Source organism: Phoenix dactylifera, chromosome 4 (assembly GCF_051530095.1).
Source record: "Phoenix dactylifera cultivar Ajwa chromosome 4, Ajwa_hap1_PhDact_Kaust_v1.1, whole genome shotgun sequence".
NCBI classification, from domain to species: domain Eukaryota; kingdom Viridiplantae; phylum Streptophyta; class Magnoliopsida; order Arecales; family Arecaceae; genus Phoenix; species Phoenix dactylifera.
Genome location: NC_143193.1, coordinates 49,482,963 through 49,505,307, shown reverse-complemented (window position 1 = coordinate 49,505,307; position 22,345 = coordinate 49,482,963). Strand labels below are relative to the sequence as shown.

At 36.9% G+C, this 22,345-nt stretch overlaps 2 protein-coding genes and 1 non-coding gene across 5 annotated transcripts; 2 read left to right on the top strand and 1 right to left on the bottom strand.

The window, feature by feature from the left end:
• The first annotated feature begins 3,786 nt into the window (after positions 1-3,786).
• TRNAT-AGU (transfer RNA threonine (anticodon AGU)) lies at positions 3,787-3,860 on the top strand. Its single transcript has one exon. It is a non-coding gene; the product is annotated as a tRNA-Thr (tRNA).
• Positions 3,861-5,805: 1,945 nt separating this feature from the next.
• LOC103704878 (multidrug resistance protein) lies at positions 5,806-8,994 on the top strand. Of its 3 annotated transcripts, none has more exons than XM_089930254.1 (5): positions 5,806-6,002; positions 6,082-6,433; positions 7,543-7,646; positions 7,774-8,148; positions 8,696-8,994. In XM_089930254.1, exons 4-5 carry the CDS (start codon positions 7,855-7,857, stop codon positions 8,840-8,842), a joined length of 441 nt encoding a protein of 146 aa, XP_089786380.1. In that variant the 5' UTR covers positions 5,806-6,002; positions 6,082-6,433; positions 7,543-7,646; positions 7,774-7,854; the 3' UTR covers positions 8,843-8,994. The 3 variants fall into 3 exon arrangements, with proteins under 3 accessions (XP_089786380.1, XP_089786381.1, XP_008786572.1); XM_089930255.1 differs by adding an exon at positions 6,519-6,739 and having other exon boundaries at positions 5,806-6,433; XM_008788350.6 differs by having other exon boundaries at positions 5,806-6,433.
• Positions 8,995-10,367: 1,373 nt separating this feature from the next.
• IMB1 (Transcription factor GTE6) lies at positions 10,368-21,960 on the bottom strand. The gene is made up of 9 exons (XM_008788260.6): positions 21,151-21,960; positions 20,844-21,026; positions 20,449-20,700; positions 18,193-18,270; positions 15,226-15,450; positions 14,938-15,036; positions 12,610-12,668; positions 11,351-11,501; positions 10,368-10,774 (listed from the first exon to the last, which is right to left on the bottom strand). The coding sequence occupies exons 2-9, from the start codon at positions 21,021-21,023 to the stop codon at positions 10,610-10,612; spliced, it is 1,209 nt and encodes a 402-aa protein (XP_008786482.4). The 5' UTR covers positions 21,024-21,026; positions 21,151-21,960; the 3' UTR covers positions 10,368-10,609.
• Positions 21,961-22,345: the final 385 nt, after the last annotated feature.

Below are 22,345 nucleotides of genomic sequence, written 5' to 3'. Positions count from 1 at the left end.
TTGCCATTAGTGACAATTAATGACATATGAAACTCTCATGCAGCATTGTCATAACCAGAACCATCCTCTTGCTTTAAACGTAGTCTGGTGGGTTTTTTTTCAAGAAAAACTTCAACATCTTCAAGTCTTTCCTTCCTATAGAATTGAGAGTCCTTAAAATTGATCTCATTATCGAAGCGAATAGATTCTAAATCGCTCTATTTTAGCATACGAGGATAATAGAAAACATTCACTTTTATTTTCATTCCATTACTTCTTCTTGCTTACTTCTAAGATGGCATTTTATAGTTACATTGTGACCCTTTACATCTCCTTACGTAAATGCATTATAGTATCTAAGAGATAATTATTTATACTTATATGAAAATCTAAAAGGCATTATTTATACATCATGAATATTCTAGTAGTTATAGCTTAAAATATGCATTGATACTTCACTAACTATACTTGTTGCATTTGGTTTATTTTCCCAACAGTCTATACAAGTTTACAGGTATACAGACCAAATGTAGCAGATCTGAAGTGACCTATTTCCATGCCCTCAATCTGTAGCTTTATATATACATAATGGTGATAGTCTGTGTTTGCTGTTTGGATTTATGATCATATACAGAGCACTGATGTTGTCACAAGAATAGTATACTTGGACATTCCAAGGTGAAGAGAACCTTAAAAATGTTTTAGAATGCGCTTCGCCATTTGGTAGTGACCACAGTTTAGATTATTCATAAACTGAGAAACAAAGTTGACACCATAGATGATGTTTGATCTTGTAACCCGTCATCTATGCCCTTTCAAGGACATCCAAGGCATATTTTGATTCAAAAAGAAGTATACCATCTCCAAGTGTTGTGACTTTTAGGCCCAGAAGATAAAAGAGATGACCCATCTCCTATGTAGCAAACTTGCCACCCAAAATGTTAATGAATTCATGAAGCAGAGTAGAGCTAAATCCTGTAAGAACCATAATAATGGAACCAGTGTCCCATAAGAGCTAAGGTAGACAAAAGTTGAAGGATCAGCGTGTGATGACCTCTGTGGGCACCTAGTCCCACATCAGTTATCCAATAAATAGATCTTAGATATTTATATAGGATCAAATAACCTAAATAACACTTTTCAGCTAGTCTTTTTAGATAAAATACTGGGTTGTTGCAAATGGTATCTAAGAGGACCTAGCTTAAGACCTATATAAATTAAGGAACGTTACCCATTGCATTTGAATAAATTTGGGCCATTGGCCTGATGAAGATGCTAATACTTAAATAGAAAGAATATGTGAAGAATTGTGCGAACGTATATTTAGTCCCACATCAGCCATGCAATGAGTACATCATGGGTATTTATACAAAGCCAAGAAACTCAAATAATACATTTTCGCTATTTTTTTTGAATGAGGTCCTAGATATTGCAAATGGTATCAAAGAGGACCCAATTTATAACCTATGTGGATTAGGAGATACTGCACCATGAGCTTGCTGGTCACAGTCCTCAACCAGAAGAGGATGTTAGGGCTTAAATGAGGGAGGGGTTACGTATGCTCGGTCTCACATGGGCTATGTAATGAGTATATTCGAGTACTTATTCAGGGCTAAAAAATCTAAATAGTATCTTCCGGCTAGTCTTTTAAAATGAGATCTTGGATTTTCACACAGCGAAATAACAAAATCCATAAGCAAGAAGAAATTTGCTAAATCGGCCTAACTAGGCTCTCGAAGGCTACATGGGTATAAAGCATGATTCGATTTGAATGGTTTTTGCCGATGAATCCCCGATGGTTGTTGTTCGGTTGATGTATCTCCCATTTTGGAACAATAGGTATAGGGAAGATGGTCGTGACAATGCCTCGAATGTTTCGGTGTAGTCCATGCCATCAACTTGATCAATGCCTTTAGCTGCTCATCATGCTTCCAAGGCATTCAAGAGATCCACCGGCATGAAGCTTAGTTTTAAAGACCCACTTGGGTCCAATAACATGCATTTGAGGCTCTCTTGGAACAAGCTCCCAATTCTGATCGGGATGAAAAGCTCACACGGTGCTACGTATCATCCTTCTTTTTCACGAAAATTGATGAAGATTGGCATAGCTCAAGTTGGGCTTAGATACACCAATACGAGAGCGATTGACTGTATGATGTGTGGATTTCATGTCACTACTTGCTTGAGCCACATGATTAGAACGATCCATGTGATTTGAGTTGATAGCCTAATGGGCTTCTTGAGTTGATGGGCCTTCGTGTTTTTGGATGGTGGGCAGTAGAAGGCCCATAATTAAAGGGACATAATTTATGCTACGAGCCTACGACTAGTTAGATCCATGGAGGGAAACACTTCTTCATGAGACATGACATGCCTTGAAACATACATTTGGTTATAAAGTTTGGCACCAAGAAGGGATTAAGCTAATGGAAGGCTTCCCACATTATGCATGCAGCGGTGAAGGATGACTACTTGTTAAATTATGTGGCTGGGAGATCAAGAAGCTCATCTTTCCCCTTGATCAGCTTAAAGACTTTGATCAATTCCAAAATTGTGGTATTTGTTCATCGGCTTTTCAACAACTTATGCATGCAACTTATCCAAGTTTTAGTTGTATCTCAAGATATGATAAAAAAAAAATGTAATTCATACGTCTATTTCAAGCTGATAATTGTTGCAAGCACCAAGAAAGAAAGTTGCCTCTTCTCTTCATCCTTTCCCTTCTTCTGACATTGGAGTTTGGATCAGAGGGCAGACATCCAGTTTTAGATAACATGCCATCCTTGTATTGTAAAATGGCATCATCACAATGGACAATTCCATCGTTTATAATCGAAAAGAAAAATTACAAGAGGTTTTTCAAACCAGAAATAGGTCTTTTCATTTTTCTCTACTTTAAGTCTTCTTAATTATCTTGATACCTATCAAGATAAGAATCTTCGTGAGCTGAGCTATCTTTATAGCATGTCTCTTTAAAGTGAAAGTAGAATTTCTTCTTTGTTTTTTCCTTTCTATTCACTCGGATCTCTTCCGTTTCATCTATTTTTTCCGAAACTTCCCGTTCTTCTGAACTAAGAAGGGTGTTATGCAATACATGGATGGTGGGCCTCAAACAATCACATGCTTCTCTCCAATAATACACTGATGGCCTGTGGCATGAAACTATACCTCTCCAAACAGAGGATGGTTCTGATTGGCTAACATTTTACTGTAACATAATAGCTGTTATTTTTTCTATGCATAGAGTTTGCGAACTTTAGAGGGTGGGAATCAAAGGAGGAGAGGTCATGAAGCAGGATTAGATAGTCATGGGCCATAGCTGCAACATAGGTAGGCTTTGGCCTTCCAGATAATTGTTATGGAGTGATCTGTTGAACTAAATCTGGATGCTTAAACTTGCTTCGAGGGCATGTTGCACGTAAAACATTAAGTCTTCTGTGTTCCTTGCATGTTTTTTTTTTTTTTTCCTTCTCTGAACAGCTCCTTTTCTTTCTCCCTTTTACCTGAGTACAAAATCAAATTTTAATGAAAATTTTAAGAGTTCACACTTGGATCCAAATCCATTGGAAATACAATCCCTTTTAATGAATGATACAGAAATGGATAACAGACAGAAATAATGGTGTGTTATTGTAAACAAGTGCAAAGTGTTGATGAAAAAGAGGGAGAAGGCTTCAAAATTAACCTAAACAAAGAAGAGTGGAAATCCTCTGCAGCTGAATGAAGAGAGAGACAGAAATATAGGGGAGATCATAAACAAGGAAAATAAATTGGTGTTTATTTTGACAGACTCCTCCCTTTAAAACGGCTTTCATAGCTCAGTTGGTTAGAGCACCCGTTTAGTAAGCGGGAGGTCTTGAGTTCGACTCTCAATGAAAGCAAATCTTTTTTAAAATTTCAACCTCAATAGAGAAGGCTTTAAATTTTTTTTGACCAAGCAAACATTTCGATCATTGTTTTATTTTTCCACCCGAAAGTTTTGCTCATTTCATCAACCTGTTTTGTTGTCACTCTTGTTGTCTTCATTCCTGCAAAGTTCGAGAGATGGAGTGAAAAAATGGTTTGGTGGGAGAGCAAAGAGTTTAAGGGGGTGAAGGAGTTAAAATAACAATGAGAGAATCCAAACAATATCTCTTCATATTTTTCCCCATAATGTTTCAGTGGCATGGCTAAGATTATGGAGACTTTTCTTTCAATCAAATTGCCAAGCAGAACTTAATGTGCATCTTTGTCTTGATGTTTACATAAACGAAGTCCCCTTGTTTTATTTATCAATTCCTTTTAATGATGTGGTGGTGTTGGACAGTTGGTACTTGTTTTCCTATTGAACTGTTTCATGATGCGGTCTCCCCTGCAAGATACTGGTATTAGTTTCATTGGTATCTATACTTCATTTGCTTCTGTTCCCTGGTTGGAATCATCATTGATTGCCAAGTTGTTTGAGTTGTTTAAATATCATATGATTAGCTTGTCCAGTCTGCATTTTTGGATCCTCAATGCTTATAATATCAGCATTTAATCCTCCTTCACGAATACTTCTACCATGAAAGCTCTTTGTTTCTTTTTTCGAAAAAGGAAAATCATTTATTCGATCCTTTTTCTTCAGAATTTTTGTTACTACTGTGGATGAATAGAAAAAAATAGGACAAGACCTCCAAAAAAAGTCATGGCTTTACTGTTTCCTCTCCTACTTTATGTCTCCAGAGTCCATTCATGAGGGGACTTCTTGCTTCCAGGATTGAAATGAAGCCGACGGTAACTGTCCTTTGTTCATGACCCAAATAGTTATAATGGCTTTTCTTGTTTTTCAGAAAAGAGGAAGTTTAAAGGAATACTATTATTACAGAGCTTTAGCAATTAATTTTCTGACGTTTTCAATTATTTGAAATCTATTCAGTTGATATATTTTGTTCTTCAAAATGATTTCCTTATTTACCTCCTCAGTCAGTCACATTTCATAAATTAGCAGCATGACCTTTGCATCTTCAAAGTTTCGATGGCTAACCAATTACTCTGAAACCTTTCAAAGGCAAATGAAGATAGTTACTGACAATGCGCCAATGGACCGAGATGTGTTCATAATTTTGTTTAACAATATCCATCAAGTTTGTCCAACAACTTATTTCTAAGTAAGGAGTTTAGAGTACAACCTTTGTATAATCTTAAAGTAATGAAGCGACCGAGTTTTAATGCCCGCAGCCTGAGATAATCGAAAAGGAAACAGCCTTACATGATCCAACAGCAAATCTTTAAAACCAAATAAAAAAAGAGAGCCAAGTAATTATTTTGTCTGTTTTTGGTGTTCATCATTTACAAGTCCAAAAGGATTTCATGCTAGGTCTTTGTAGGCTTTATTTTCCTCCATAGACATAGTTATTATCATGTTGAAGATGGACCCTCAATGCTCATTAGTCTAAAAAGCCATGTTTCCTTGCTTCCCTTCTTATCTAGTCATCTCACTTTGTAATAATAGCAGCTATTGTTTTTTATCATAATTATTTTTCTTTGAAGCCAAGGATGTTTGCCAATTGGTTGCAATACCTATTGAAGCCTTTGCAATACCTTTGCCTTTCTTTTTTCCACTCCATGTGCTCTCCCAGTGGATAATTCAGTTGATGGCTTTTGTGAAAAAGCTTCTGGGACACCTCTTGACAGGTCATCATAATCATCGAGGTGCGGAAATTGAGGAACCGGCAAGCGCCCGATCAGTTCCAATCCTTTTCATGCTCTTGGTCCTCACTTGTTAATCCTACATCCATTCGGTTCTTTTTAGGCCAATGCTTTTCTTTCTTCCCTTCAATCATGGTACCTCTGTCTATGTGTATCTGTAAGATCTCTGTACTTGGATTCTCTTTTTCTCATGTCTTCCTCTTGGAAATCCTTGGACTATTTCTATGTGGGATCTGAACATGTTCTTGGAGAATTGAAATGTGATATAGGAATTACTTTCCACCATGCTTGCAGCCTTTCATCTGTTTTAAAAAATATTACACATTGCCTTGGCAGCTTTCCTTTTTCTCAAAGTAATGGCAGGAACTGTGCTGGTTTCCACTTATGCTCTTTATTTTTTTCAGTGTCACTGAACTTTCTCCTGGACTGCAGATAGGCATATAACAATGACCAATCCACCCCTTCACTTATGCTGCTTGTGAGGAGTTGGTCGAAGTCTTCTAGGGACAAAGTACAGGTTTTCATTCAGGTTGAAGCAAAAGCTTATAGAAAACAATGGAAGAGGATAGGAGATTCCTAGGCACTTGCATCCTTTTTCTCCTTCATTAATGCCACTTTGTGCTATATTGCAATTAGCTTGATGCTGGCTGGGATCAACAACCATCGACTATTCCTTCCTTGGCAGTGCAGTCATAATTAAGGGGAGCTGAAGCTAGATACAGCTTATTTGCAATAACAAAGACCTTGTTACGAAATTCTGGTTCCAGTTCTCGTTCGACGTCAGGTTAGCTATCCACCAAGTCTTCTTTTAGCTTCGCTGTTCATTTGAGCATCATCTGTGCAATTATCACACTTTTTGGCTATTCTAGGTTGAAGCTGTGCTCAGCCCCCCAAGTCCCAGTCCATCTCCTTCCCTTTCTCTTTTCTAGTGCCTGTGGCTTATCTAAGCATCATGCATATGAAAACTTGTCCTAGCAAAGAGAAAGATTCGAGAAATGGACATGGTAGAAAAAATATGGAAAGAATATCACCATGTCTGTCAATGAGGCCTTTGCGCGAGTCTTTGTGATGGTTTCTGGTTATCTTTCATGTAAAGAATTCAGGATGCAAACTTCTGTGCTGCTGTTCTCACTATAAAGAGAATGCCATCACATCTGGTTGAGGAGGAATGGAGACCTTATCCTTCCGCAATTATTTAGTGTTATTTTGCTTTTGAGTATGTTTTCAAAATCTAAAAGATAGCTAACTATTAAAAAATATTTTTATGTTGATCGATTAACAGATTAGGTACTAGAAAATAAATATCTCATGAAAACAAGTACTGGAAATATGACCATCTATCTGCATGTAATTTTAACCTCCTATATTTGTTCTTTTGTAGTTTGTTGCTTATGTTAAATCTGATGCGTGGACTTGTCTCTTAAAATTTCAACTAATTTCCAAAATGAAATAAACTCGATGAAAATTAGATGGTTCCATGTGTTCCATACTCTTCAGTTCTGGAATTTTTTCTTGTTTCTTTTTTCCCTGAATTTTCTGTGAACAAGATGTAGTTTTGCATCTTCTTTCTCTTTCTTCTGTGGCATCAATTTCTTTCTCATCAAGAGGTCAGTTGTGGTTGTGGTCTATATTATTCTTAGGAGTTCTCCCACCAAACTTTTTTTTTCTCGAGCAAAGTTCTTATACAAAACTTAATTGCTAGAGTTTTAAAATGTGGAAAATTTAGAAACTAAAATCTTTTGATAGATGGTTACATGATGTATTTCTTATTTTTTTTGTTTATTAAAAATAATCTGTTTCTTCTCAACTACTACATGTTATTTAAGCATCGCCTCGAAGCATGCACACGATTCCTATTATACTGAGATACCGTTGATGCTGATGCTTTGACAGCTTGTTGATAACCAAGAAGCTAAAATTCAACACTCACGCAGAAGTTGAGCAACTCCCCCAACAGTTCAATCCAGCTATTCTATCTATTCATCTGCTTCCTTGAGGTTAGTTTGCTGCTGCTGTTCTATCTATTAACAATTTGATAACGCTTGCACATCTTTTTACTGAAAGTGCCTTAAGGACAAGATGTAAACTCTTGTACACACTCAAGAGAGTTGTAATTCTACGTAGGTGATTTAGCCAATCCTTTAACGACGGATTATAGTTGGGATACGGCTATCAAAAGTTGCTAAAGAGAGCAAGCAAGAAGCCATGAACAGCATGGAAGAGAGACCAAAATTTTGGAGTGAGAACACAACTCCATCAGGAACAACTGATAGGGAGGCTTCCTGGAAGGACGTCGGCACATCCATGAATGCCATCTCCTTTGGGTTTGTTGCTACAGCAGTCTTAGTATCCATGTTCCTCATCATGGCAATCTTCGAGCATTTACTTGGACCGAGGCCCTCTCACCCTTCATCTCAAACTGATGATCAAGAATCCATGGAGATGGGCCAACAACCAACTCAGACGCATCCACTTGGGAAGCTCAGCAATTCAGAGTCTGTAAGTCTACTTGCATTATAGCTGTATGATGCCTGTTTAGTTTTATAAGAATGATTTATCAGTAGTTGTTTCAAGAACCTGGAAATCACTGCTAAGTTTCAGTTCTGAGATTTACTCACAAAAAAAAAGAGTTTCAGTTCGAAGATGAGTCACAATTTTGAATTTTCTGATTGGGAGAATGACCAATTTAGCAAGCACAGTATTGAAATTGTGCAATATTCTGCAAAATTTCATAACTAGGTGTTGTGAAATTGTGTTTTTTTTTTTTTTGAAATTTCAAAATTAAGTGAAAACTGCAAATTGGAAATTAACTATACAATGAATGAAGGTTTAAATATTACCTCCAAACAAAATACAGATATTGAATTGGTGGTACACTTTATTGTTCTCCATAATGCTAGCTTATTAGTGGACATGGCTGAATCCCTTGCACGCTTTCGGGCATTGCCCACTTCATATTTTTATGCAGATAACTCCCTTCTTCTCCAACCTATAATTCATCGAGCAATTATTTGATTATTGGCTAATTTTCCTTTGGTCGTGACAGGTGGCAACTCCGTATCCAGTCGATGTATCCGTGTTGATGCCAGGGCAAATATATCCAACTTACTTAGCCCAACCAGCCCCTCACCCTTGTCCAAGAGAAGGGATATATTGGCCTTCCCATGATCATCATGCCTTTAGTTCTACGTAGTTCTTCACATGTAGTAATCCCATGCAAGTTGAAAATATGGCGCAGGCTCAAATAATTATGGATCTAATGATTTGCCTGTACTAAAACCTGCACCAGAGTACAGCTTTTACCATCAATACATTCAAAAGGGGTATTATTTCGAGAGTATCTCATCTCTTCTAGTTTTGTTTGACCATTGTCTACGATGCCTCACCGGATAGGAGATTCTCATGATATCCCTGATGCTGATCAATAAAGACATAGTATGGTCTACTAAAATTGCAGGCAGCATTAAGGTTCTAATGTCCATATAGCTTGCCTTAAAGTTAATCTAAAATATATTGATTTTAACATTGATATAAACTGTAGACCCATCAGCAGGTCAGCGCCTGCCATGAAAGCTCTATGATTTCTTGAGCTTTTTAAAGACATCAAAGTGCACTCTTCATCCTGGTGAGTTATGACCATGTTTTCTATTAGCCCGATCCAATGGCTAAGACAGGTGCTGATGAAGTCTTCTGCATTGCTACAGCACAACACTCATCAGGTACAGAGCCATTTATAAGTATGCCACATACGCTGAGTGAAGAAATTTTCTTTAATATATTCTCACTTGAGTAGAGTAGTCCAAGGGGATCCCTCAATCCAACGTCTTTCCAGCAGCTGCAATCCATGAACACAAGCTCTAAAAAATGTGTTCAAAGGCAGGAACCAATGCTTTTGAACAAAGGCAGTGGAGCTGGATGATGTCCCCAGTTGATAAATTTTAGCAATTAAAGCTTTTCAAAGAAGGCAGTTTCGTGCAGTTCTCATGGCTAGCAAAATTTCAGTTCCATGAATAACCTAGTCAGCAAATAGAATTGCAGAAGTTCTTCCAACCTGCACAGCTAATCATCTCCCTCGTCTTCGTTTAGTTGCCATTCTGGGTAACTGATTTCCCAGGCTGAAACTCAAAAGACCCCTGCCAACACCAGGGCATGAGGCTCAATTTTACAGTTCCTGCAGACTGTAAAGTGTTCAAAATGTGGCAGCAAAAGGAGCACAAATAGAACTTCTACAGTTAAAACAGATTTTGCTACTTTTGAATGAAGTACTGCAAGAACAAAACGAACAGAAAAGCAGAAAAATCCATGCACCTTTACAACAGCCTGATTCACATTACATACCTTTATATTATAAAATTATTTACATCTGGTTTCAAAAATTTAAAATCTTATGTCCATGAGAGTTATTTATCCATAGTCACAGTACATCATTCAAGACCATGATGAGAGTTCGATCCACTATTTCTTGTTTGCTTTGGGATGCCAAAACAAACATCAATCACACCACAAGCCAGAGAACTCATTTTTCTTAGCTTGGTTTAAACCATGAGTATCTATGGCTGAAGAGAGAACCTCCTTTGTTTCTGATTATAAATTAAACCAGTGACAAACACCCAGACCCACCATTAAGTAAACCGCAGCCATAGCATTCTGCACAAGGCATTCAGCAGACCTTTCATTGATGTTTATCAAAAACCCGTTTATATGAACAATCCATCTTACCAATAGCAAAAATGTTGGAATTCATTTCTAGCTGCAAAATAGGTTCTGCCAGGTTTGGCCATTTCATCAGCATTGTAACCCATACCAACTTTCTTTAACCAAAATTTCTTCTAAATGGCAAATAGTAAAAAGAACTTACTGCACATGCAAGATTAACTAATTTGTTATCTAGCACTTAACATCTGATATTTTGTTCAGTCAGGTTAATAGGTGCATAGGTTTGACAAATTAATAAATAACATCATGAGGAAAGCTTTTTGTTCCGTTTCTTTGCAGTCTTGGCCAGAGCATCACATATCTCCTTCTTCCGTTTTGAGTTATCATCAGCCTTGCTTGCAGAATTTTTGGCTTGAAGTTCCAATGCACTCTTCACAAAGAATTTGAGCCTCCACAATGTGCTTTCACTCTGCACAAATAGAAGGTGCAGCAAAATTTCAAGGCTTGAACAGCGAGAATGCTCTATGAACAGAAGGTAAAAAAATATTTTCACTTGGAACAACAGAGGAAATATGTTGATGTTAAACCCAGCTTAACATCTAAAGTCAAAATATGGATGGTAAGGACTAAAACTGGATATGAACACATGGAACAAAAGAAAGAGGCGCTCCTATTTGCACCACAAATAATAATAGCAATTAAGACTCATCGAAGTACAAAGGTTGCTTCAAAAAGGGATGCCCAGCACCGAACGCAAAAACCAATTAGGCGACTTGCAGTCCATTCCTAAACTGCTTAGAATAGCAAGAGTACAATTCTTTTAATGCATGGTTCATAGAAAGTAAAACCTTGTTGAATATAAACAAACATGCAAACAGGGATGATGGTTAACTCAGGCTTGGTGTTAAATATCATTGTATATAGACAATTTATCCATATTGACGGGCATTTCAATTGTTGCTGTTACATACATTCATGACACAATTATGTCATGAATCTATGATAGCACTTGAAGTGAACATGAAAAGAGTCTGCGGGTGTAGACCTGAGCATCCATATCGAGGTCCACCTCTTCAGCAGCAACTGGGAAGCTCGGATTGTGTTGAGCAATAATCTCTAGTGCCTTGGTAATATCTTCAGGGGATAAAGAACTCAGCCCCACGCCAAGTTTTCTTTTCTCATCTGCAGACATTTTTCTTCAAAATTTTTCCAGAGTTAGTCATGAATTAATCACATAAGTCAATGAAATTAATACAGAATATATCTGATAAAAGACAGAGGTATATGACCATATCAGATAAGCAGTCTCAAAAATAATTTATACAGGACAACAGAATTTATTTTGGTCCATTTCTTTGGATTAAACGGGCAAACTTGTTTGAAGAAACACAGAGAATATGGAAAGGAAAAGAGCAAATAAACAGAATGGGCAAAAATGTAGAATTCCATCATGCATAATGACAATGACCACCACCACCACCACCATCACCATCATCAATGTCTTTCCCCATCAAGCGGAGTCCACACAAGGAGGCTCCAGGGAAGAATTTAGCAGATTTTTATAACTGAAAATCAACACAGGTTAACCACTTAACTCAACCATTGGTGCCAAGCCAAGCAAGAGTTGTTTTCCATAAAACCAGTATTTGTAAATAAAGAGATGTTTATTGCTTGCAATTTAACCTCATACAACTAGGGACCAACCGTCCATGATTAGGAATTAACTTGATTGAGTAAATGAATTAATTTTAAAGAAGAAAAGGATGATTAAGTTATGGTGCTTCGGACAAATGGACACATAAAAACACCAACCATTATTGATTAATAAATTAAAAGAGTGATGGTTCACATTAAAAAATTATAAAAATACAAAGTTACACTGTGATATTGGAGCAGCTCGTGCCCACACTAGACAGCATTCTTCAAGCATAATCTTGCATGCTGTCACTCACTTCAATTGGTGCTTTCCATTAACTTGTGAAATTATCTTTTCAATAACTACAATTTTGTAATTTATTATCCAGAAATAAAAAATTAATCAGAATATTTCCTTCTTGGAAGGAGTTTTGTTTCTCCACTGTTAATAAGAAAATATTAACCAGCCTTATCCAACCTGGTTAATGTATTTGCTTTGCTTCTAAGAAACTTTATTTTTCTTAATATAGTGCCCTATTGGTGCATTCAGTCATATTATTAACTGCTAAGCCAAAATTATACCAAAGTGAACTTGTCAAATCAAACATCAGAATTCAATGATGGAGACTCGCTACAGGAGTACAAAGTAACAGAGATAAAAAAAAATACCTGCATCTCTGGATCACTGATTCTCTAAGATCTTGCAAGTGCAAATTGAGCTCATCAAGCTGAAATGCATCAGAAAAAACTGTCATGTATTTAATTAATGAGTTGCAGCTTCAACATTGTCCTAGAATTGCAGCTGCTTTGCTTGGTTTGGCCATTAACCCTTGAAAAGTTCTCACTTCAAACAGAAGATAAAAAGAGGTTTCATCTGGAATCTTTTCCACAGGCTCAGCTCATGTAGTTTGAATATTCCAGCTACCCACATTGGAGTTAAGTAATTGGGCTATTCATTATGTGTTTATTATGTGCAATTCAACAATTAACTGAAATGTAGCTGCAACTAAGTGGTGTGTAATTAATAAATTTTTAGAATGGAGAAGTGCATGGGAGATAAGGAGCTTGCTGCTGCAGTTTGCAATTCAACCGTACACAGTTAGCGAACTTTACGGATTGGTGAGCACAAGGAAAATCTAAGATTTGCTCTTTGTTTCCCATCCAAATTCCAGGCAATTAAAGGAAACTGATCCAAGAGACTAGTCCATATTGCCAAAAAGCAAAACTAAACCCAATTTTTGATGACAGATTTTATAATACAAGAACTGTATTATCTACCTTCTCAAAATGCACCCTGAACCAACAGAAACCATATATACTTGCATTATTACCTTCCAAATAGATAAATTGTTATAATATTTTCTTGTTTTCCTTTTCCTTCATCAGTTTAACTGACAACTAAAAAAAATTGATGCATGTTCCTCCAGTTCCTAAATATTACATGCTTTTTATTCCTTACAAATATTGTAATTTCTCTATCACAAAAAAAAAGAGATTGTCCAATTGGACCAAAAAGAGTACTCAGGAAACCAGTCGGGAGAAGGGTATTTTGCCTTTTTGTTTCACTGTTATTCTGGTTCTAACCACACAAGGCATCCCAATTATTCATATATTTTATTTCCTTTGATCCATAAATCCACAATTAAAAATGTCAAATTGCATAATCAAAGAGGCCGCAAGACAGACATTCCCCTGAAACATGGCTCTTAATCTATAAACAAACAGAATTATGACCAATTAATGAACATATAAAATAATTAAAGAGAAAACAACCAGGGACCTGTTTATTCATTAGGAAAGTATTTGGGGCCCAGTTCCATCTGTAGTGTACTCAGAAGTTTTATCTAAAGTGTCCAAGTTCCCAAGTGTTGAATAAAGCAGCTACCAAAAATCTAGGCATAGGGAAACATGAGGTGTAATTTTAAGTCTGTTTTAGTTTTCGATACTTAAGTTATTTACATTTATTCCTTAGTCACATTTAAGTTGTTTAAGATGTGCTAAGATAATTAAATTGATATATAACTATGATAAATTTGCATATGTAAAAGGGTGACATTTCTCTTAAAATCCCCAGCATGTGAACGAAGAATCCCCTGCATGTAGGCTGTCAAACGAACTGAACAGATCAAGCTCGGCTCAATCTCAGTTTGAGAAAGCATGAATCAAGGTTAATTTGAAGCTAAACAAATCAAGCTTAAACCAGCAACAAACTTGAAAATAGTTTCAAGCTGAGCTAATAAATGACCCAGTTTGATCAGGCTCAGCTCAATAAGGCTTCAATATGTTTATATTATATATATTGTATATATTACACCGTTAGATTTAAATATTTAATCTATATAATTCATCTTTTCTTGGAATCAATTAAATGTAAATTCAGGCTTGACCCAAGATTGAATGAAGGTATAATTCAACCTTAAACAAAGATCAATTCAAGCTTCAATTGATTTCAGCTCAATTTAGGATGATTAAGCTGATCAATTAGGCTTGTGTTTCGCTTGGTTTGAAATTAAGTTCGAATTGAGCTTGAATTAATGGTAAACAAATCAAGCTAGATCCCACCGTTCAAGCTCGAAACCAATTTCAAACTAAGCTTGATCAGAACCAAGCTCAATAAGGCTCAGCTCGATTATAAACCTACATGCATGACACTCCAAAGAAAAAATGCAGGCATCGACATTTTTTGCTGACATAAGCAGGACATCTCAAAGTGGAGACTGCCACCATGTTGTACTGTCGCATCCAAGTTTCTCAAAGAGTCAAAATTTTCAGAAATTCTGAAGCTGTTCTCTATACAGGTTTAGAATCACCATTCAGGACAATGGATAAGTGGATAAGAAAGATTTTTGTAACTCAGAGGCCAATGGGGATCACAACCAATTTGTTCAAAAAAGTAGGAAAAGATTTCCTACACATTATCAGGTTGCTCCTCCTGCATATAGAAAGGAATTGGAATTTTTTAACTTTACAGCCAAGAAGAAACTTCTGAATGTTTACCTCATTGTTTGTCTCTCTTGCCATACTTGCAAAAGCAGCCTCTCGAGCCATCTGCATATTTGCAAGTGCTCGTGCCTCCTCCTCCTTTTGTCTTTTTTCCTAGCCAGATACATACGTCGATTGTATGAGTACATAGTATATACTATAGTGAAAGAATCCACAACTTCAACTACAAGCAAGAATATGAGCAGAAATGGAAGCTGGAATGAAGGGACTGAATACATGCAAAATTGGTCCTTACATTTCAAAAACACAATAAAATAAAACAGCAATAAAATAATGTTTTACCTCTTCAACCACTTTGGGCAATAATTGCAGCCATTTCTCTTCAAATTTCTCCAGCAACGTTTTTGCCATCACATGAACATCACTTCTCTCATCATTGTATGTCATTGCATTTGTGAAGATTAATCTTACATCAGCGTATATTTCCCTAACATTTTTATATCCGCTGCCATCCTTTGCTTCCATCTGATTTTTGATAGTACTGAAATCCATGGGTTTCTTAATAACCTAAGATGCACCAATGTCCAAACCATTTTATAATTTTTGTTGGACAGCAAATTAAGTAGAATAGCTCAAGAGAAACTTTTATAAGAAAAGGAAATTAAAAATCTGAGATAAATTTCTAGTGACCAATACAAAAAATTCTATCAATTGTAACAGCAAGTAACATCTTAATATTGTAGTTGCGCATACTTTATCATGTTGTTCAATAGATGTACTAACAAAAGACAAGAATCAGATATTGGTGAATGAAATTAGGTACAAGAAGAACTGGTGTCCCATGGTTGGAGGTATGTCTAAAGATTCAGGCTTCTTCTACTGAAATAAGACTCAAGCTACAAGTGGAAGAATTCTGAAAATGAAAACACAAATGGTGCAATTTTCAGAATCCTGAGTCCCGCAGTGCAATGCGGTCTCTATCCTTCCATGAAATGCTTCCTGAAACCATGCTCCGCACACTACCTCGAATTTCAAAAGAACAAATAAATAAAGGTTGGTCCTTTAGTCAATATTTTTCACAAGCTAAAAGTTGGATTACCTGTTCACTTATTTAGTTTCATTAGATGACTCAGTTTGAGATGGAACCATGCACACGGAACAAAACTAACATGGAGCACTAGAAGTGATAGTTATAGTTTAACAACTTAGCAACATCCTATCTCAGGAAAATTGTCATAAGACGACATTAACATGCAATAAATATTATAACCTTGCCGAAGTACAAGATATTCAAAGTCAAGATCATGATATTTAAAGTCATGTAGCTCCACCCTCCATCTTGACAAGGGTCCTCCCCCACGAACTGTGTTACAAAATATTGTAGCTCATTGAATTTGACATCAAGTCGCTAGTTTCTTTTTTTCCTATTTCTTCTTCCCTCCATGCATGGATAGGTTTTGGAGTCTTTCCCTCGTCGCAGTCCATTTTCTCACAGGAGGGGAAAAGATGGTTGGGATGACCCAATCCTGCCAAGTCTAAAACATTGCAAGAAAGGAAGAGGTTCATTTATCACATGAATTTCTGTGGGATATGCATCTTCACATGATAAAGCTTTGCCATGAACTTTGGAAAGCGTTTTAGGTCCCTAATCTTAGCATAAAACACAGCAGAATTCAACTAAGCCTTTTCAAAATCCAAAAATGGTGCACCAAATCCCTCCTTTTCAAATAACAATCATAATATCACCAATATTAACCAAGCAAACTTCTCTGTGCGAGACTGCAACCCTCCATCATGCACCCAATCCCTTCCCACAATGCTTCGGAATTCCAAAACTCTTAGGACTCGTTTGGTTCGTGGGAAGAATTGTTCCTCACCGGAATTTTTTTTTTTTGAAAAGCTGATTTCTGAAAATATGATGCCTGAAAAAATGGTTTTGACATGTTTGGTTAACTATGGAAAAGTGGTACATTGCAGAGTAGCTTATGTTTACTTGAGCATCTACTTTTCTGAAATAGTTGTGTGAAATATCTATTATACCCTTAATAAAGAAAAAGAACTTATCCATGAATTTTGATAGCTTAAGGGTAGTTTTGAAAGAAAAAAAAAATCCCAATTTCTAACCGGCTGAAAAATAGGTTTTTCATGTCCCTCATAGATTTTTCTTTTCCATGAAACATGAGAATCTTCTTCTCATGGGAATGCTACTTTTCCATCTCTCTCCACTAAAAACTCCAACCAAGCAAGAAGTTTTTCTTTGTTTTTCCATTGACCACACTTTCTCTCCTTTGTCCGCGAACCAAACGAGTCCTTATAAAACATTCTGATCACCATCCAGTCACAAATTTTTTTCCTTTAGATTCGTAAGTTCACTTGATTTTTAAGTGAGTCTACATCTCGGAAAACATATGAACATTTTAGTATATGCATGCATCTACTTATTTTTAGGTGGAATTTGCCAAGTTTTGCAGTCTCATTACTTATGGTAGACCACGAAAACATTCAATAACATGCATTAAGTGATGATAAAAGGTAGGACAAGGTCATCTGTCTGTTGAATTTTGGAGTTCGGGTTAAATGTTTGTCTTAGTGATCGATAACAAGAAAGTAAGGGAACTAAAGAAGCAATGAATGCAAAATTTACATTAAAAGTGATAGGAGCAGAAGCTAAATTTGTATAGCAACTTGGAACTTTAAAGATTTAAACTCAGCCTTCACTTCACCATTGCATTAAAAGTGCTTAATTGTGATAATATATGAAAAGGTTACTATTCCATCCCCAAATTTTGTTTCAGGATGCATTTCCTTAAAGCTTTGATGATCAAAATTTGTTCATGATAAAATTCTCAGAGGAAACTTACATGATAAAAGTCTTATGATGGAAGTAACAATAGAAAAATAAAAAGGAAAAGAATAAGAAAAAAATCTGAATCTTGATGAAATACAGCTGAAAATATAATTCTTATGTATGTTCATAGAAAATTAAAAAGAAAAGAATAAGAAGAAAAAAATAGATTTAGGTTCAAAGGTCCATACTATGAAAACGAAGTCTTGGAAACCTGAATGAGAGTGAAGCAAAGAGAAACCAAGATGCTCACTTATGATAGGAGTCAAATGAATCATGATTTGATCTGATTATATATATTGTCTACTTTCTTTCAATCACTGCACATACCATTTGAAAGTCAATGAGTAAATGCTTCATGAGTATTTAATAATTGACAGGCCTTGGACATGATCATACCCATAAAAAAGAGTGTCAAACAAATAATGCTCACACAGGAGGCCAAAGAGAAGTAAAAACTTTACCTCATAGTAGTCATGGAGACCAAGAGCTTCAACTTCTACAGGTTTCATAAATGGCCAAGCCCACTTGTGCTGTGTGATCTGGAAAAATACATATTTTTTACAAACAATAAATATCCGATGTAATAGTAAAGAAATACACTAATATAAGGAATGTATTCAACGTGAGGAGAATGTATTCAGTATTGGTAAGTGATTATGGGACCTCAAAGAAATACGAGTCATATTTAGACATGGCTGGTGAAGAATGCTTCTCAGACATCAGAGGTAACTGATGATTGAAAGGCATTTTGAAGCTAATGAAAAAGTGAGGACTTCATTCTAGCCCTTCAGATCTGAACCAGAAAAACTCCCCCCACCCCCCACCCCCCCCAAATAAAAAGGAAAAAGAAAGAAAAGCAAAAATGGAAAAAAAAATCACATTTCAAACGACAACAAGCTGCGCTTCATGTAGTGCATTATTTAAATGTGATACATGCATACTAAGGATTGTATTATTACAAAGTACAAATATAAGGAATGCATTCAATGTCAGCGAGTGAATATGTGATTACAAAGAAATATGGGCCATATTTTGGAGAATGGTTCATGAAGGATGCTTCTTAAGATTTCCAAGGTAAGTGAAGCTTAAAGCATTGTGAAGCTAATGGAAAAGTTGGCAACTTTGTCCTTGCTGTTGTTTTAGATCTTATATTGCTCCTTTCTTTTACTGCACCGGCCTTTATGAATCGCAAGCCTCTGTTCATAGATACAGCATCACATGTTGATCCTTTGCTTCATAGTATATTGCTTCCACTTCTTATGGAATTAAAAGTAATTTAAAGCACCTGGTACGATCTTATAAATTATTATACCTGCTTGCATTTTCCTTATCAACAAGCATGCCATATTCATTTTTACATCTACTACCATATCAATCCTGACTCTCACAAGCTTAATTAAATGACTTTCTACTAAACAATTTGTCACTATGAGAATTCCTCCTACAAAATGGGCTCCACACCCCACCATCCTCAAACTAAAGCCTGTGCATCAAATATGCATAAACAAAGAAATGCTTGCGAGAGAATGACCTACATTATCCAAACCATTTGATTTAGCCTACACTACATCCGACACTTTGCAAAGTACACCTTTGTTACAGCATTGCAACCAAAATCTATATTAATCAACAGTCCTCGAGAAAATCAATCCCATATGCAAGCTCTAGTTCTCTTTTATGATTTCCTTCTAGATGCTTGAGATTAACTTAGTCATCACCACTTTAATTTTCTGTAGCCCTTTGCCGCAAAATGAATCTATCAGACACATTACACCTCTAATTCCTGCCCTCCTTGCTTCTTGGCTCAACAGATGATAACCCAGCCCTTTGTTTTAAAGTAGGCCTTCCACCACAAGCTCAAGAAACAAAACATGGACTTTATAAACAGACATGCAATGCACCAGGAGATTCCTCTTTAAAAAATTAACGTAATTTTCCCAAAACAAAACACATGGGCATGATATTGTTAAGGTCGACAAGCAACATAAGAACTGGGATCCTCTATACCGATTGTACATTAGTACAAAACCAACAAACAAGCAACAAAAAGATTTTACACAATAAATAATCTAACTATAAAGAGGTTCTAACCAAGGCCTGTAATACCGTCCAGTACCAACCGGACCAGTAAAATACTAGTACAAGACTGAGTTTTGGTTCATATATGAACCGAATCGACCCATTCGATCAAAACCGAGCAGAACTGCTGAAATACTATGACAGGGAGTAAGAAAAAGTGCTGGGAGCCTATCCCGATACTCCGTACCATACCATATTGTCCATGCCACACCAAATTGGTAATGTACTAATATAGCTTTTGGTACCCATTTTTTGGACCTTGGTCTTAAACAAGTAATGTGACGTGCTTTTCATCATGCATGAAAACATTAGGGGTAGCATGGGGTGCAAGGATGAAAGTTAATCTGTCTTGTTGCAAACACAAATTGATGGGAATCTAATTCGAAAGTCAAACAATAAAACACCATCAATTTCTGGAATATTTTGTAGGAATTATTTATCTGTATCATTTATTGAGGTCAGTCATACTTGCAATGCCGCAAGCTTAGCTTAGGTTATCATCTCTAGCACTGACCTATTGTGTTTAGATGCATCTAGAGAGAGGCATGAAAATGGTTTTCCATGAAAAGCGAATAAAAATTCAGAAAACTTTCCAAACAGCTAAGCAGTAAGTACATAAAAGCAAGATCAAAACTTGCCTGCTTCAATATCGTGCCAAACTGGCGCATAAGCTCCTGCATTCTTTTCGAGCAAACCACTTCCTTTCGAGACCCATCCACCTGCTTCTTAGCATTACCATTGCTTCCACTATTATTAACAATGTTAGTGCCACTGTTAATCCCAAGAGATTTCTCCTTATCTTTATCCTTCATGACCGAGCTCCCCTTAGAATTGTTGGGCTGTTTTTTACTCGCATAGAACTGCGTGATATCATTCACCTTTAGCTCCACCTGCAAAACAATGACACATTAATACAGAAACAGAGTGGGTAAAAGGTATTTTTCTCCCTTTTTTGATCAAAGTCCGATTGGGCACCATGCGATAATAGATTAGCAAAAGAGGGGCGGAGGGAAGGGTAAGGAGGTGAGAAGACCTCATCGGTCTTGGAAACTAGGTCATCGACGCGATGCCTGAACGCTTCCACGACTCTTTCCCGGTTCCCCGATTCCACAGCCGCGCCGCCGGCGCCGTCATCGTTCCCTTTCTCATTCGGCGGCGGCAGAGGAGCTGTTCCCACTGCTCCATCCTCCGCCAGAACTGATGATGCCTCCATCGTCTATACGTACCAGAAATTTATGAAATTTATATCAGATTCGAGTGCAAGAATCTAGGGAAAATATGGCCCGATCGGAGAAACTAGATATTGGTGCTGGAAAAATCTAGGGTTGTGGACGAAATACCTCTCTTGATCCCTTCAATCCTCCTCTCCTTCACCGAATGGATGAATCGAAGGGTTTTCAACAAGCAATATAACTCTTTTTTGAAAATAAGAAACAGAACTCAATCCACGATCGGCTTGGATCTTTTACGTCGAAACTATTTCGCGATTCCTTGAAAAGATAACAGTCCTCGTCTCCCGGGGGCTCATCTCGCGCGCTCGATCTCGTAGTCGAGGAAGCCTATAACGACCGTGGGGAACAAGAAGAACCGAGGTCGGAGCGTCGGCCTCGGAAGGACAGTCGAGCCGGGCTGGTTTCGTTCGGGCTGACGCGCCGGCGACCAGGGCCTGGATGGAGGTTTTATTGATACAGTATTAATAATTTCGATCAACATCTTTTAATCTTCAAATATATTTTTTTTGATAATTATATTCAAAATTATTTTTAATTATTAAATATTTGTATCAAATTCTTAGTATGGTAAGTTGGTAACTAATTTCACAATGGGAATCTTTATCTTCTTTACATATTAGAAAATAAACCGCGCTACATAGCGAAGTTAAATCAAATAACAAAGAAACAAATAGAAGGAGAGAAAGATAGAGGAAGGGAAAGGAAGAGACTGTGTATGAGAGAGGTGAGAGGGAGATTAAACCAGCTCTATCAAATTAGCAATTGATAGGTACTATCAGTAAAAAGCACCACATATCATGTTAAAAAAAAAAAAAAAAAAAAAAGGAGCCAAGCATATTTGAACCTCTGCTCTCCTCTACATTTATCCCTAGCAAAATCCTACAATCTAGCCTCCGTGCGCTGCCAATCTCCCCCATTCCCTTGCATCGCCATACAACAGCTCTAGTGCCCCTCTATTCTCTACGTCCATTGTCGTCGACATCCTTCCAAGCCCCCCTCTCCTCTAATAACTTGAAATTAAGACTTAATAAGCTTAATTTTAAATAATAGTAGATGCAATGGCATTAATTTTAAAAAAATAAACTGTCGATAAATCTCGAACGGTTTTAAGTAGAGGCCTAGGGTTCCGGTGCAGAAAAAAGGCTTAGGGTTCTAGTAAAGCCACTTGGGATCAAGCAAAGGCGAGGGGTGCACATAAAGGACATTGGTGGCGTATAGGAGCTGGAGAACAGCGGTGCAAGAGAAAGGAGAGGGCAAAATGAGTTTCAAGTAGAAAAAGAATCTGAAAGGAAGGCTTGGGAGG